Raw genomic sequence first — 13,469 nt, forward strand, 5'->3', positions numbered from 1 at the left:
CCCTGAGATTCCCCTCGTGTCTCCGTCTGCCGGCTTGTGAGACATTGTGGTCAGCTGCCTGCGCCTCAACACACCACGCAAGTCTGCCCTTTTCTTATTTTGTTTCCTTTGAAGATGATATCAGATTTGAATTCCCGGCTGAGCTCTGAGATGAACTCAATCGTGACAGATGAGATGAACCTTTTGAAGGCTCTTTCATCCGAAAGCTTTGGACCCTGAGCTATCTGGTCTCATGTCGGAAACCGAGACCGAGCGTGTTCCGGATGCCCCGAATCTGCACCGGGTGGGTGGCCTGCTAAGTTTCACAGCTACACATTCATATCAAGCTGTTTTCCTGTGAGCTCGAGTTGATATTATTCAAGTGAAACAGTCAAGTTCATAACACAACATACTCACGTACTAACTAGTAACTCGGGAGATCAAAAGGCTTTCCGAGAGTCCATCTGTTGATGCTTTCTTCCCGAGAAATCAAAGTCCGCTGACTTCTCGCGCGCCTCTTCTACACCGACTTCTCTTCCACGCTAGACTCACCGCGTCCCTTGTAAGTACTCTCCGGCAGCGCATTGAGGGCATCCTCCTCCTTGTCAAGCTTCCGGAACGTCAACCAGAACCCGATTCCTCCCAAACAGCTGATGATGGCAATGGTGGTGTACAGCCAGACCAGCAGCGGATCAGCAGCCAGCCCAACAAAAGCCTGCGCAATCGCGCTCGAAAACGCGTGCACGAACCAAAATACACCCGTCACCAGCCCGCGCATGTTCCGCGGCGCCTTCGTGAACGCATACTCCAGCCCCGTGATCGACGCAAAGATCTCGCTGAGCGCAATCAGGATGTAGCACGGCGTCTGGATCCACACCGTCATGTCCGGCGGGCCCCGCTCGCGGATGCACTCCACGTCGCCGGCGCTGCGGCCGCACGGCGCGCGCACGTAGATGAAGTGCTGGATCACGGCCGCGACGACCATCGACAGCGTCGCGCAGAGGAAGCCGACGGTGATCTTCTTGATCGGCGTGAAGCGCAGCCCCGCGCGCTCGATGGCCGGGTAGATGAGCTTGTCGCAGATGGGGATGAAGATGAGCAGCGCGAAGGGGTTGAGGTTCGTGATGATGTCGTTGGGGAGCCCGTCGAGGCGCATTGTGGCCGCTTGGTTGATGAGGTTGTTGGAGATTTGGCCGTACGCGAGCCAGAAGACGGGGAACCAGAGGAAGACGGCGCAGGCCATGACGCCGCGGCGGACCTCGTCGACCCAGGCGTCGTCGAAGGTCATCCAGGACGGGCGGTTGGGCACGGCGCTGGGCTTGATGCGTTCCCAGAAGGAGTCCTTGCGCATTGCGAAGACGCCGCCGTGGCCTTGCTTGATGCCGTAGCCTACCAGTGCAATCGACTTTCCGAGGACTGAGCCAGTGGGTGGGCGCTTGGCGTATTGTTTGCGGCAGAGAACCATGACGACGGGGCAGCAAAAGAACATGATTGTGGGGAGGAGATATGACAGCCAGAAGCCGACGTACTTTTCCACGTACACCATGGACACCTGGCCAACGAGGGCACCGACATTGATGAGGAAATAGTAGCGCATGTAGACGCGGGAGATGGTCATCACAGGATCGACGATGACCCGTTCTCCTGAAGGAAGGGTCTTGACGGTTTGGCGGGGCTGGGTGAGCTCGTACTGCTCTGCAATCAACGGGCTGATGTTCGCCTTGAACCACCCCACGCCGGTCCCGAAGAAGACCAGCCCGATGATGAAGGCTCCGAGCGCACCGCTTGGGTTGGAGATGACCGAGGGAATAGCGGCGATGATGATCAGAATGTGGCCAAAGGTCGCAACGACAATTGCATATTGGATGGTGAGGTAGCGGCCCCAGTAGGTATCGGCGAGGTAGCCGCCTGTTGGACGTCAATCTCCTTAATCATCACGTTAAAGGAACGGAATCCTGAGCCTACCGACTAACGGCATAACATAGGACCAGAAAGAGTTGAACAGCGTGAGGGCTGTAGATGCCCGCTGGCCCAGGCCGAGAGCGCCGGCTTGTTCATGAGTACCGCCCGCGCCAGTCGTCGAATTTGGGGGAAGGGGATACGCGATGAAGTTGACGACTGAGGCAGCCACGTCAGCGATGATAAAGACCCTGCGCATCGTTTGGTTGACTCACAAACTGCGGTCGTCCCATAGTACGCGAACCGCTCACACATCTCCACGAACCCGATGCTATAAATCAGCCATGATACCTTGCCATGGACGCGTCGCAAGGTCGTCTGTTCCTCCAGCGTGGGATAGATCTCTCCATTAGGCCCCGTCAGTGTCTCGTGTGAGTCGTTCGTGGGGAGTAGGTCGCCTTGATACGCCCCAGGCTTCTTCTCGCTATTGACCCCTTTCTCGATGGCAGGAAAGTCAGCCTGCGCGGCATCGACCATGTCTAGGTCTGGTGCGGTCGACATCGTTGATTACAAGTTTCTTCTCGTCTGATCGCGAAGTATGAATAATTCTATTGGAAAGGGATGAGTCTGCAGCCATGTAAAAGTCAGTAATGCGTATTGCTGAGTCTGCTAAGGAACATGTAGGTGTAAGGGGCGCCAACCACCTTGAGGGTTCAATGGCGGGGTCGGGGGCATTTTCTAGCTTCTCTCACATGAACAGCAGAGCTACATGCTTCAATTGCGGCACAACTACTGGCACAGGCCAGGAGTGCGAAGACTTCATTGAATGTACGATGGTTGCATTTCGTGGTCTTGGCTGCGTTCAAGCGAACGAGTGCCGAGAGATAGCAATAGCCCAAGGTGCCCCGTATGGGCGATTATACCCCCCAAAGCTACGTTGCACAAGCCGGGCACTAGCATCTTCACGTAAGTTATGAGAGGCATTGCCCAATTAGATCGTACGCGTTGAACAGCACGGCGATTACAGCGACCAGAGTACGCCCAGGGCTTGGGAGTCGATATCAGCTGCATGCATGATAGGATAGTCGCGATGATACCCCACATCTTGGCCTTCCTCGGGAGGAGTTCGATTCTCGGCTGGTGGTTGGGATGAGAGACGGGAGATATGAACCTGTGGTCTTGGCGGTCTTGGCTTCCTCCAAAATGGCAGGCGTCAAGACTTTGTAGAAGCCAGGTGACTTTGTCGATTGGGCGTAAGCTACTTGTGCCATAACCCTCGTTATTCAACCACCGTCAGTATACCAAGGCGAGTAGTTTTGTCAGGCTGATGATGGCCTACCATGACGGCTAGCTGAAGTAGGACAGCTAGTCCCGACAGCTTGCTCTTGATCTCATATTAGTATCAACAGTGGCATTTGGCTGGTCAATTGGCTAATTACTATGAGAACTGAGAACGAAACTACTAGATTCAAACACGAGCAATTATTGCATACCCGATCATGTCGATGCTGGTGAAAAGTTGGACTGGGGAGGCTTTTGATGGAGGGAGGAAGATCCGCCACGAAGACGTTTCTTCAGGTTTCTTAACAGAGTTGGGTTGAGCATCAAATACAATGGCAACGATGATTTAATCCGAGTCGGCAACCAGGTTATAATCCGGAGTATTATGTGACACTACATAACCTGATAACCATTTGGTCAAATTTCAAATATATAAATCATCGACCCCTAGTGGTCTCATGGCCGCTACGAGTCCCCGGAAGCAAGAGCTTGCTTATTATACAGAATGTCAACAAGAATGACCTTCGAATACTATCTTAGTGGGCTCTTTCAGGATTCACTGTCATCGCCCGTTGCTCGACGCCTGCGCAACCAAGCTTTGAGATCAATTGTTCCTGAAGCCCTAGACTTCTCGCTTGCCTGCACTCGCTTTTTTCTCGACAGCACCGAAACTCCGTTCTCTTTGAGATCAACCAGTACACTCTTCAGACCAGTTTCGCCTGTTTTGGTAACAAACCCCGGTGCATCCGCGTCATTGTCGAACCATACTACTGTTTGATTCGCAACCGCCCCCAGCTCTTCAAGTGTTAGCAGAGGAACCGTGGCGTCGTGCTGGGCATCCCCGTCATCAGAGCAACGCTTTTCCTCCTTGACATTGTAGAAAACCAGAGGTAAGATATTTGACTTCCACACCGGTCGTCGACGCCCAACAAGATTGCTTTGGAGGCCCGTTCTGATGAAAAGCATTGTAGTAAGTATGAGTATAACACCTGGATAAAGGAGCCACGCCCAATAAACCTGAACGCAAACTGCAGGCTTGCTGCTTAACCCAGTAATGTGAGCGCCCGTTCGTCCATCCCAGTCCAGACCATTGATACGTATGACGTTTGTTATCGAGGTGGCCATACCATCAATCGCGTCAGCAACGCTGTCGAAAGATGCCTCGCCTCCGCTGAACATGGAATCAAGCCACCATTTATCCCCACAGTCCACTGCTGCTAGTGAAGGTGGGCTACCTATCCTGGACACGCTACATGACCCCGTGATCTTTTGGTCAACAAAACTTTGTATGCTTTCGTAGGTGGAGTAGCCAATGGTTCCGAGACAGCGAACGGGGACTTGTATGGTTGTGCCGTTCCCCGTCCAAGGCGTCCAACTCTCGGGGTTGGCGTTGTAGGCAGGACTAAAAGAGTCGTTTGCATTTTCGATGGTTGAAAGGTTGTATATCTTACCGTAAATGAAGCAAGGCTCGATGAGTTGCATAAATTCTCTGCCTTTTCCGGGGCTGTTCGTCTCATTCGAGGACGTTGAATCCGACACCAATGGCATGGGAACCTGAGAGATTACACTCTCATTGAATGTTCCGTTGACAACTTGCCCGTTGTATCTCTTGATACATGGGAAAAGCTTGCAGTCGATGCCCAAAATGCCCAGAGACTGTTCAGTCTCTCCTGTTCGATACCTCTGAACCCCCTTCATCGATGAGTTCAAGGTGAGCGCGCGTATGGACACCGTCATATTTTTATTGAGCAAAGAATCGACTGGAACATCCTGTCTTGACAGCTTTGCAACGCCTCTCGACTCTGAAGCCGGTTTGAACGCGGTAGTCAATTTGAACGCATATGAAGTGTTCAGGCCGCTTGGCCATGCTGGTCCTCGGCCATCCGAAGAATCACCATCAAGATTGTCGGTATTGTTTGACTGAACGACATCCTTCAAGCTCGCACGTGCCTCGGTGCAGCTGCTGCAGATCCCGACAGAGGTGTGCGTAATTCCATCCTCGTCTTCGAAGGTGCAACTTTCGGCTGGGCACTTGACAAGGTTCGCAGTTACAGAAGAGCTGTCGATACCTCCATTCAATAGGCTGCCAATTGCAGCACCCCGCATTTCAGAGGTGATGACAGTAGACATGGTCTTGGCAACCCGTATCTCTGCACTTCCTATTACAGTACTGCTACAAGGGTGTGTGGCAGAAGCTTGTTGAGAAAAGGGACCTATTGCTGCAGAAGCAATGACAACGAAAGCGCCAGCAACAGTCCACGTGCTATAACTAACGTTAGCAGCGATTCTGGATGAAAACTTGATGATAAAGGGGCACCGACGGCTTCCATGAGAAGAAGAGAAACTTCAACGACCCCCAGGGGCCTGTGCCGGCGTTCGTGAAGTACTCCATGTCGCGTAACGATCGAGGGCTTTCCATCCATTGCCATTTCATTTCCCCAATCACTAGATTCTAGTAAGCTTCAATTCACAAAAGAACAGACATCTATTTACCCTCAGTGACTATGAATAGCACACTAGCTCGCAGGACGGTAGAGAAAATAGCAACGAGGGTATTGATGCTAACCTGGTCCACAAAATCAGGTTGCACCTGCCCATTGTGCGTAGACAACAAGATAACAATGGCCATAAACGACGATATGGAAAACATTAAAGCTAGCGATTCGAGAAACCATTCCTTTAAGATAGCGAATGCTCTCGATTCCTTGACTTTGGAGATCCAGGGGTAATACTCGCATAGTTCCGTTTCTATGATGGAGAACGCAATGCGTGCAATGTTAACGGCTCTCGTCTTTTTCGAACAAACAATACCTTTGTTCTTGTCGAGGCCTCCGTGGTTTTCTAAGCAGCCTCTATGCCGACAGGTATGCTCTTCGGCAATTGTGGAAGCTGCCAATCCGCTATCATCCTCTGGCTCACTGTAATTCAGACTTGTAGTGCTCCTTGTGAACAAAGACCACACATCGGGATGATCGCGATTGATTCCGGCGTAGTTTTCCAGGCGTCGTCTCTGCCAAAAAGATTCCGCTTGGGTTGATTCATCGATTTGTCCTGAGTTTGCTACCGCACGAGTCTCGGTTGTTATTGACAAGTTGTCTTCAGGGGTCGGGGAAGGGACGCGCTCTGCCTCTTCGCGCTGCTCTCCATTTGATAGAGGAACTCCCGCGGAGGATTCACACGACTCCTGGGAGGGAATGGCCACCATAAGGATCTCGTCGCTACAGCCCTCAGTGTTCTGGGCCATGTTGAGGAAGATAAAGGTAAGAATGGGTGGCGGGAAAGACAGTTGGAAGAGTATGAAAATGGCGGTGAAGGCCTTGTACGTTGATAACTGATGGAGCTGTGGCAAAAGACAGTGAGTACGTCGTGCTTCAGCTTCGCTGTCGCGTGAGACAGTCTCCTATTATACGAAATACCTGACGTGTCGTAGTTTCCCTCGGCGCCTCGATGCCATGCATCAGCCCCCTTTTCTGTATCGCGAAAACCACCCCTCTGAAAGCTGAGCAGTACCGTACGTCAGCCTGCGGCGTGCCGACAAATGGGAAGTCTAGCCATACTAAGCCTCATTCTCGAGTTTCTGTTTGAACAGACATGAAGTACAAGAAACATGTAGGAGTAACAGGGTGGAATCGTAACCAAGATGTTCTAGCAGTCACGCAGCCCGCTTGCCACAGGCTGAGCGACGATCTGCTTGGCTTACACTGCATCAGACTGTGCCAACCGTAATACCGCCGCGGCCATTGGCATGCGGAACGTCTTTAAATTGAAACCACTAGGCATGCTTCTCCAGGGATAAACGGGTACCGCCGCGCGTCTGGGCGAGGCCGCGACTTGATGAGAAGATGCCTCGTTCTGGGCGTAATTTGGTCCGCCAAAGTCTCAATGAGGGCCGCCAAGTATCATGTCCAAGATTAGGCAGCCAACATACTTGGGTTCATGCTTTCAATTCATCTTCTCATGCCCTGCCTACTAACAAAAAAATACCTTGCTTTTCTTACTTCGACTTGCCAGTAGGGATGGCAAACAGCACAACCTTGTCACCCTCGTCCAGACCCTTATCCACGCGGAAGAAGCCCCGTCTCTCCAGCTGGATGATGTCGTCCTTCTTCAGCTCACCAACACCGGCGTCGCACAGCGCGACCTCCATGGATGACGTGACGGGGTTGAGCGCCTCCTCCAGGACGTCGTCCTCCTCGAGCTTGTCCTTCTTGATGAGGTAGTCAAACTCCCACAGCTCGGCCTTGACGAGCTTGGTGCCCTGCGTCGAGAGCCAGGTAACCTTCTTGTCGGTCGTCTTGAAGTCGCCCTTGAGGTTGAGCTCGAGGTTGAGCTCGGGGATGGGCTCGCCGGCGGCGATGTCGCGGACGAAGGCGTTGCCCCAGCCCATGAGGGTGATCTCCTCGTCCTTCTTGAAGCTCTTGGCGTCGGCCTGGTCGAGGATGAGCTCGTTGGAGAAGACGACCTTCTTGGTGCCGACGTCCGGGTTCTTGGGGTGCTTGGGCTTGTCCTCGGTGCGCGGCGCGGCGGGGGCCTCGGCGCCGGTGACCTTGACCTTGACGGCGTCCTTCTCGAGGATGGCGGTGTGGCGGGGCGCGATGGGGTCGATGACCTTCTTGTTGATGTTCCAGAAGGAGTTCCAGTCCATGTTGACGACGTTGCGGGAGGGGCCCTGCTTGATGATGAACTCGCGGAGGGCGGGGATGGTCATGCCGCGACGGCGGACACCGCGGATGGTGGGCATGCGGGGGTCGTCCCAGCCCCAGACGGTGCCCTGGTTGACGATCTTGGCGAGCTTGCGCTTGGAGAGGAAGGTGCGGATGAGGTTGATGCGGGAGAAGTCGTGCATGTAGACCTGGCGCAGCTTGAGGGTGTCAAGGAACCATTGGTACAGGGGGTTGCGGTCGGTGTACTCGGTGGAGCGCAGGGCGTGGGTGACGCCCTCCTTGGAGTCGACGACGGGGCAGGCGAGGTCGTACATGGGGTAGATCTTCCAGGTGTTGCCGGTGCGGTGGTGCTTGTCCTCGACGTTGCAGCGGTAGATGACGGGGTCGCGCAGGGCCTTGTTGACGTTGTCGACGGAGATCTTTGCGCGGATGCAGTTGTTGAGACCCTCGGGGGTGCCATTCTTCATCTCCTCAAAGATGCGCAGGTTCTCCTCGACGGAGCGGTTGCGGCACTTGGACTCGATACCCTCGCCGCGCTCGTTGCGCATGGTCTCCTGGTCGGTGTCGTCGGCGTACGCGTGGCCCTCCTTGATGAGGCGGACGCAGGTCTCGTAGAGGTAGTCGAAGTAGTCGGAGGTGTAGGAGACGGCGTCGGGGGTGATGCCCATCATGGCGAGGTCCTCGATGATGGCATCCTGGAACTCCTCGCTCTCCTTGGCGGGGTTGGTGTCGTCGAGACGCAGGCGGAGCTGGCCCTTGTAGGCCTCGTGGGCGAAGTAGTCGCTCAGGAGGGCGGCCTTGGCGTGGCCGATGTGGAGGTATCCTGAGGGCTCGGGCAGGAAACGGGTGACGACGCCCTGCTCGGCGTTCTGGAGGGCGAGGGAGTAGCTGGCGCCGGCCTTTGAGGCGGCGGCGACCTTGGCCTTGCGAGCGGCATCAGCGGCCTTGGTCTCGGCCTGGATCTCGGGGAAGCTGGTCTCGATGAAGGTGAACCTGTAGAACTCAAGGTTAGATTTGTTAGATAACGAGCAAGATGCTGGGTGACGCACCAGCGAGTCAGGTTAGCCAAAGTTCCTTTGCGGATGAAGCCCATAGCAGCCTTGTTGGACTTCAGCGTCTGCCAGATCTTGGTCTCGACATCTCCGAGAGAGTAGCCCTCAACGAAGGTGCGCAGGGTCATGTGCTTGTCGAAGGCGCGCAGGTGCGGCTCGATGGACTTGAAGTCGCCGCTCAGGGCGGTGGGGAGGTTCTGGAGCTCCTCGGCCTTCATGGTTGCGGTAGTCGAATCCAATTGGGGCTATCGGGGGTTCGAGGTGAGGGATAGACAGGACGGTCCTGGTGTCTCGTGAGTCAAAAGTTTGGGGGGGCTGATATTTCGTGGTGGGGTTAAAATTGATGGAGGGGTAACACCACGCCGCGGGCACTCACCGAGAGCGCTCGGCCTATATTGGTGCTTGACCGAGCAGCAGAAGCTGACCGAAGATTGAGTGGCACTATTAGTGGCTATGGGTATGACGTCTGGATTCGAGTGCCCAAGAATACTGCAACACAATGAATGCAAATGTGAATGGCAAGAACTTGAAAGAAAATCGCCGATATCGCTCGTTTAAATACTTCTTTTCACATTAAATTTCAGGTTTTGATATGACTCTTCAGCTCTGGTAAGCTCTGGTGACAGTGGTGTGTTTCGGCATTGACATTGAAGAACGTGCCGCACACACCGATGTGGAGCGAGATGCCTCCGAAGCCGATAAGATACCGGCGATCGATAAGATAACGAGCTGCCTGCCTGAGACTCCAGGCCACAGCATTTTTTCTGCAGTCTTCGGCCAGAGCTTCACAGGCAACATTCGAGGCCTGGTTTGGTGGTGTTGCACTCGCCTCTCGCACATATCCCAACCCACGATGGCGTCAACGTCTCAATGCATGGCCGGCATGGCCCGTTTGAGCCTCGCCAGCTCCGCCAGACCGACGGCCTCCACGATACCCCGGTTCCTCGTCCCATCCGTGGCCCAGACACGATGCGCCAGTGTAGGACCCAAGAAGACGGAGAAGAAGAAGAGGAAGTTGCCCAAGGACTACAAGACCTACAACATCAAGGGCTGCCCTCAGTTCTCGCTGTGTGACGCCGTCCGGTATGTCTCCCGCCACCTGTCTTCACGGAAGTTCGTAGCTAACATAGCACCCACAGCTATCTCCGCGCCTTCGAGGTCGGCAAGCCGCCCCAGGCGATCAAGTACGAGCTCCACGTCCACCTCAAGACCCCACGCAACGGCAACGTCGTCAAGAACCGCATCCGCCTCCCGAACCCCGTCAAGTCGGACGTCCGCGTCGGCGTCATCTGCGAGGAGGGCTCCGCCGTCGCCCAGCAGGCCCTGCAAGCGGGCGCCGTCATCGCGGGCCAGGAGACCGTCTTCGAGGCCATCCGCAACGGCGACCTCGCCTTCAACAAGCTCATCTGCCACGTCGACAGCGAGGCCGCGCTCAACAAGGCCAACCTCGGCCGCCTGCTCGGCCCCAAGGGCCTCATGCCCAATCGCCGCATGAAGACCATCACCGACAACATCACCGGCTCCATCCGTGAGACGATGGGCGCCGACGACTACCGCGAGCGCATGGGCGTCATCCGCCTTGCCATCGGCCAGCTGGGCTTCACGCCCCAGATGCTGGCGTCGAATATCAAGGCGTTTGTGAGCCACATCAAGCAGGACATTGCGCAGCTCGACACGCACAAGGACGTTCACGAGGTGGTGCTGAGTACTTCGCAAGGGCCGGGGTTCAGCTTGAACGGCAACTTTGACTCGACGGACGAGAAGGTCACGCCGCAAGTTCTGTCTGGCGTCATGTAATACGTACGAATTATATCCCAACCAAAAAGGAGGGCTTTAGATGACAAAAGAAATGTACCATATGTATGTTTATTACACGTGTATCAAAGTGGCAGCGGCACAGCGCTTTCAGAACATGTCGGAGATTTTTGGGTATCATATGCATCGCTACTTTTCTGCCAGTCCTTTTCCTTGTGCGTTCAGTTGCTCTTGAGAGCCTTGATCGCCTCCGCCTGGGCATCAAGCAGCCCGTACAGTCCCAGGTACTTGACGACTCTCGGCTGGCCCCTCTTGCTCGCCTTGCGCGCCTCCTTCATCGCCGTGCCGAGGTCGAGCAGGATCGTGTTCCGACACCTCGTCATCCGCGCCTCCGTCTTGACCACAAACTGCACATCTCGCCCAATGGCATCCGCCAAAGCCTCAATGATGCAGTAATCCTGCGCAAACCCAGCCAACTTGGCTGGACTGCTGCCCACCAACCCATGATCGCCCTCCTCCTCCTCGTCCGACTCTTCACTCTCACCCTCGTCCCACTCCTCATCCTCCTTCTTCCCCGGCAAGCTCGCCAGCGCAAGCCGCTCCTCCAACGCCGCCACCCGCTCATCCAGCTCCAACATCTTCCTGCCCGCCTCGATCCCCCTGCGGACCTCGCGCAGCTCCCCGCTCAGCCCGCCGACCTCCTCGCCGCGCGCGCGCACGCGGGCCTTGATCTCGTCGACGGCGCGGCGGAAGCCCAGCATGGCGACGCGGACGTTCTCGACGCGCTCGTCGCCGCCGCGGAGCTCGTTGCCGAGGGAGAGGAAGGCGGTGTAGTTTGCGTTGACGAGCTCGAGCAGCTCGGCGCTGATGGCGGCGCTGCGGTCGCGCAGCTCGGCCTTGAGGTCGTCGAGGGTCTGGTGGCGGTGCGGCAGCGCGGAGAGGTAGCTGGCCGGGTGGAAGTCCTTTGCGAGGAAGTCGGAGCGCGGGAGGGCGGCGGGGAAGGGGAGCGGGGCGCCGTCGTCGTCGAAGTCGTCTGCGGCGGCGGTGGCGGTGACTCCCGGGCCGGTGGCAGCGGCGGCATCGGTGGTGGAGGAGCCGGAGGAGGAGGGGAGGTGGAAGGCGGCTGTCTGGCGGGGGGATTGGACGTCCATTTTGGGGGGTGTGCTCCGCGTTCGGGCTCTGCGTTGTGATGGGCGTGGTGTGCTCCCGGCGCAAGCAGTTGCCAATTGGCCTTCTTTTCCCACGATGAGGAGCCCTGGAGTGGTGCGGCTCGGTCGGTCGTCGTCGGCGTAAGGTGGTTTTAGCTCGGAGCAAGGCTGGATTAAGGTCGTAGTGTCCAGTTGATGAAGACTGGAAAAAAAAGATGGGACCTGCCACGAGGGTGACGGTGGGAGCTGCGATCGGGAATTGTTGGGAGGGACCGGCGGCGTCCTACTAGTGTGTCACGATCGTTGGTTTTGGGTATCTGAGGTTTGGTGTGGTGTGGTGTGGTGGTTGGGTTAATGAGTCCCCTCTTTCTGCTGCGTGGCTGCTGCAGAGTGATGTTGTGCAGCTCGTGATGTCGATTGGTTCACATTGGCGTGTGGTCGGAGGAGTGGGCATCTCCCAGCTTTGGGCGAGTTACGCGGGGATGGAGAGATCACTGTGGGAATTTTAGGGGGCCTGGACAGTGCAGTCGTGCAGGGAAGGAGCTCCACTGGCGGTGTCCACAGCTGTGTCAGTGGACACGGTTGCGCAACCTTTGGGTTTTTGGCAAGTTGGATTGGGCAATGCCGAGCGCGCATCTTTGGATCATTTGGTTCGGCTTTTGGTTGTCAGGACGTGTCACTATTCCAGAGGCCTTTATTGGCGGTGGCTGATCTGTAGAGATCTTTACTCTGTACAGTCAGTAGGGTATGCAGAATGCAACAGAGATGCATGGCTGCGTCTGACTGTATCTACGCCCATCTCCAAAGACATACGACACACAACACCTGGATACGAACACAGGCGTCGTTTCTAACTCACCACTAGCAAGGCCTAGAGGAAACTATTAGTGAGGATTACGGCACGGAGGCCGAATTGCCCGTACCCCTGACTCGGCGGCGGTCAGGTCTCCCTTGCAAGGAGGGAGGGAAGGAAAAAAAAGTGTTCATACCTCTGCTATTCGTACCTCAGGCTCCCAGGCGTGATGAGCGCCGACAATTACCGTAGGCCGCGAGGTAGGTAGCACTTGGACTGGCGCTCCCCCTTGGCGCGATATGTCATGTTCTCCGGTCTCCCACATGGTAGCCTCCACTTGGATCAGTTCGAATGTGGATGAAGGGCCGATCTGATTGCGCAAGTTTGTTGGATTTTGGGGGCGAGTGGGAGGAGCAAGTGCATTGCAGCTTAGGGTTTGGGGGGCGTGACGATCTGAACGAGATGCGTTTCGGGTCTCTGTGTCCACCGGAGAAGTTTTTCGCTGGAGCCGTTTGAGTCTCACCAGGCACGGGTGAAGGACAGAAGCTATCGGATAGGCAAGATGGGCCAGGGTTGAGAAAATTCGGCATCTCATGTGAGCTTATGTTGGCGTATCCTGGGCGGAACGAAGGAAGGGGAAGCAGCGGCTGAAGCGGAATGGTGTGGTATCATGTATGGATGTTAATGGTGGTGTGGATAATCATTGAAGCAGGAGCAGCAGCATCAGGCACTGTAATGGGGATTAGGGCGAGATGGAATGGAGGGTGGTGACATCTTATCAAGTACCTCCTGATCAAACTGATCTTTGCGTCCCTGATGAACTGCCCCGAGGCGATTGGACGAATAGCCGTGACACGGACGGCGGTTGCAGCGACGGTGCGAGGTTCCATTGAGGCAT

General features: G+C 55.6%; 5 protein-coding genes across 5 annotated transcripts; 1 reads left to right on the top strand and 4 right to left on the bottom strand.

Moving 5' to 3' along the window:
• Window positions 1-499: 499 nt before the first annotated feature.
• ptr2-3 (putative peptide transporter ptr2) lies at window positions 500-2,439 on the bottom strand (the record flags this gene model as incomplete). Its single annotated transcript, XM_032031647.2, has 3 exons — window positions 500-1,887; window positions 1,945-2,097; window positions 2,154-2,439. The coding sequence occupies 3 exons, from the start codon at window positions 2,437-2,439 to the stop codon at window positions 500-502; spliced, it is 1,827 nt and encodes a 608-aa protein (XP_031888893.1).
• A 2,995-nt stretch (window positions 2,440-5,434) lies between these two features.
• On the bottom strand, window positions 5,435-5,788 carry CGGC5_v002773 (uncharacterized protein; the record flags this gene model as incomplete). Its single annotated transcript, XM_066151034.1, has 2 exons — window positions 5,435-5,604; window positions 5,653-5,788. The coding sequence occupies 2 exons, from the start codon at window positions 5,786-5,788 to the stop codon at window positions 5,435-5,437; spliced, it is 306 nt and encodes a 101-aa protein (XP_066009407.1).
• Window positions 5,789-7,153: 1,365 nt separating this feature from the next.
• CGGC5_v002774 (putative glutamate--tRNA ligase) lies at window positions 7,154-9,093 on the bottom strand (the record flags this gene model as incomplete). Its single annotated transcript, XM_032031649.1, has 2 exons — window positions 7,154-8,816; window positions 8,873-9,093. The coding sequence occupies 2 exons, from the start codon at window positions 9,091-9,093 to the stop codon at window positions 7,154-7,156; spliced, it is 1,884 nt and encodes a 627-aa protein (XP_031889070.1).
• A 635-nt stretch (window positions 9,094-9,728) lies between these two features.
• On the top strand, window positions 9,729-10,672 carry rplA (mitochondrial 54S ribosomal protein uL1m; the record flags this gene model as incomplete). The annotated part of the gene is made up of 2 exons (XM_032031650.1): window positions 9,729-9,958; window positions 10,015-10,672. The coding sequence occupies 2 exons, from the start codon at window positions 9,729-9,731 to the stop codon at window positions 10,670-10,672; spliced, it is 888 nt and encodes a 295-aa protein (XP_031888684.1).
• A 179-nt stretch (window positions 10,673-10,851) lies between these two features.
• CGGC5_v002776 (uncharacterized protein) lies at window positions 10,852-11,781 on the bottom strand (the record flags this gene model as incomplete). The annotated part of the gene is made up of 1 exon (XM_032031651.1): window positions 10,852-11,781. One exon carries the CDS (start codon window positions 11,779-11,781, stop codon window positions 10,852-10,854), a length of 930 nt encoding a protein of 309 aa, XP_031889071.1.
• Between the last annotated feature and the right edge of the window lie 1,688 nt (window positions 11,782-13,469).

The sequence above is a fragment of the Colletotrichum fructicola genome (genome assembly GCF_000319635.2).
Source record: "Colletotrichum fructicola Nara gc5 chromosome Unknown KSG_Nara_v1_contig02, whole genome shotgun sequence".
In the NCBI taxonomy this organism is placed as follows: domain Eukaryota; kingdom Fungi; phylum Ascomycota; class Sordariomycetes; order Glomerellales; family Glomerellaceae; genus Colletotrichum; species Colletotrichum fructicola.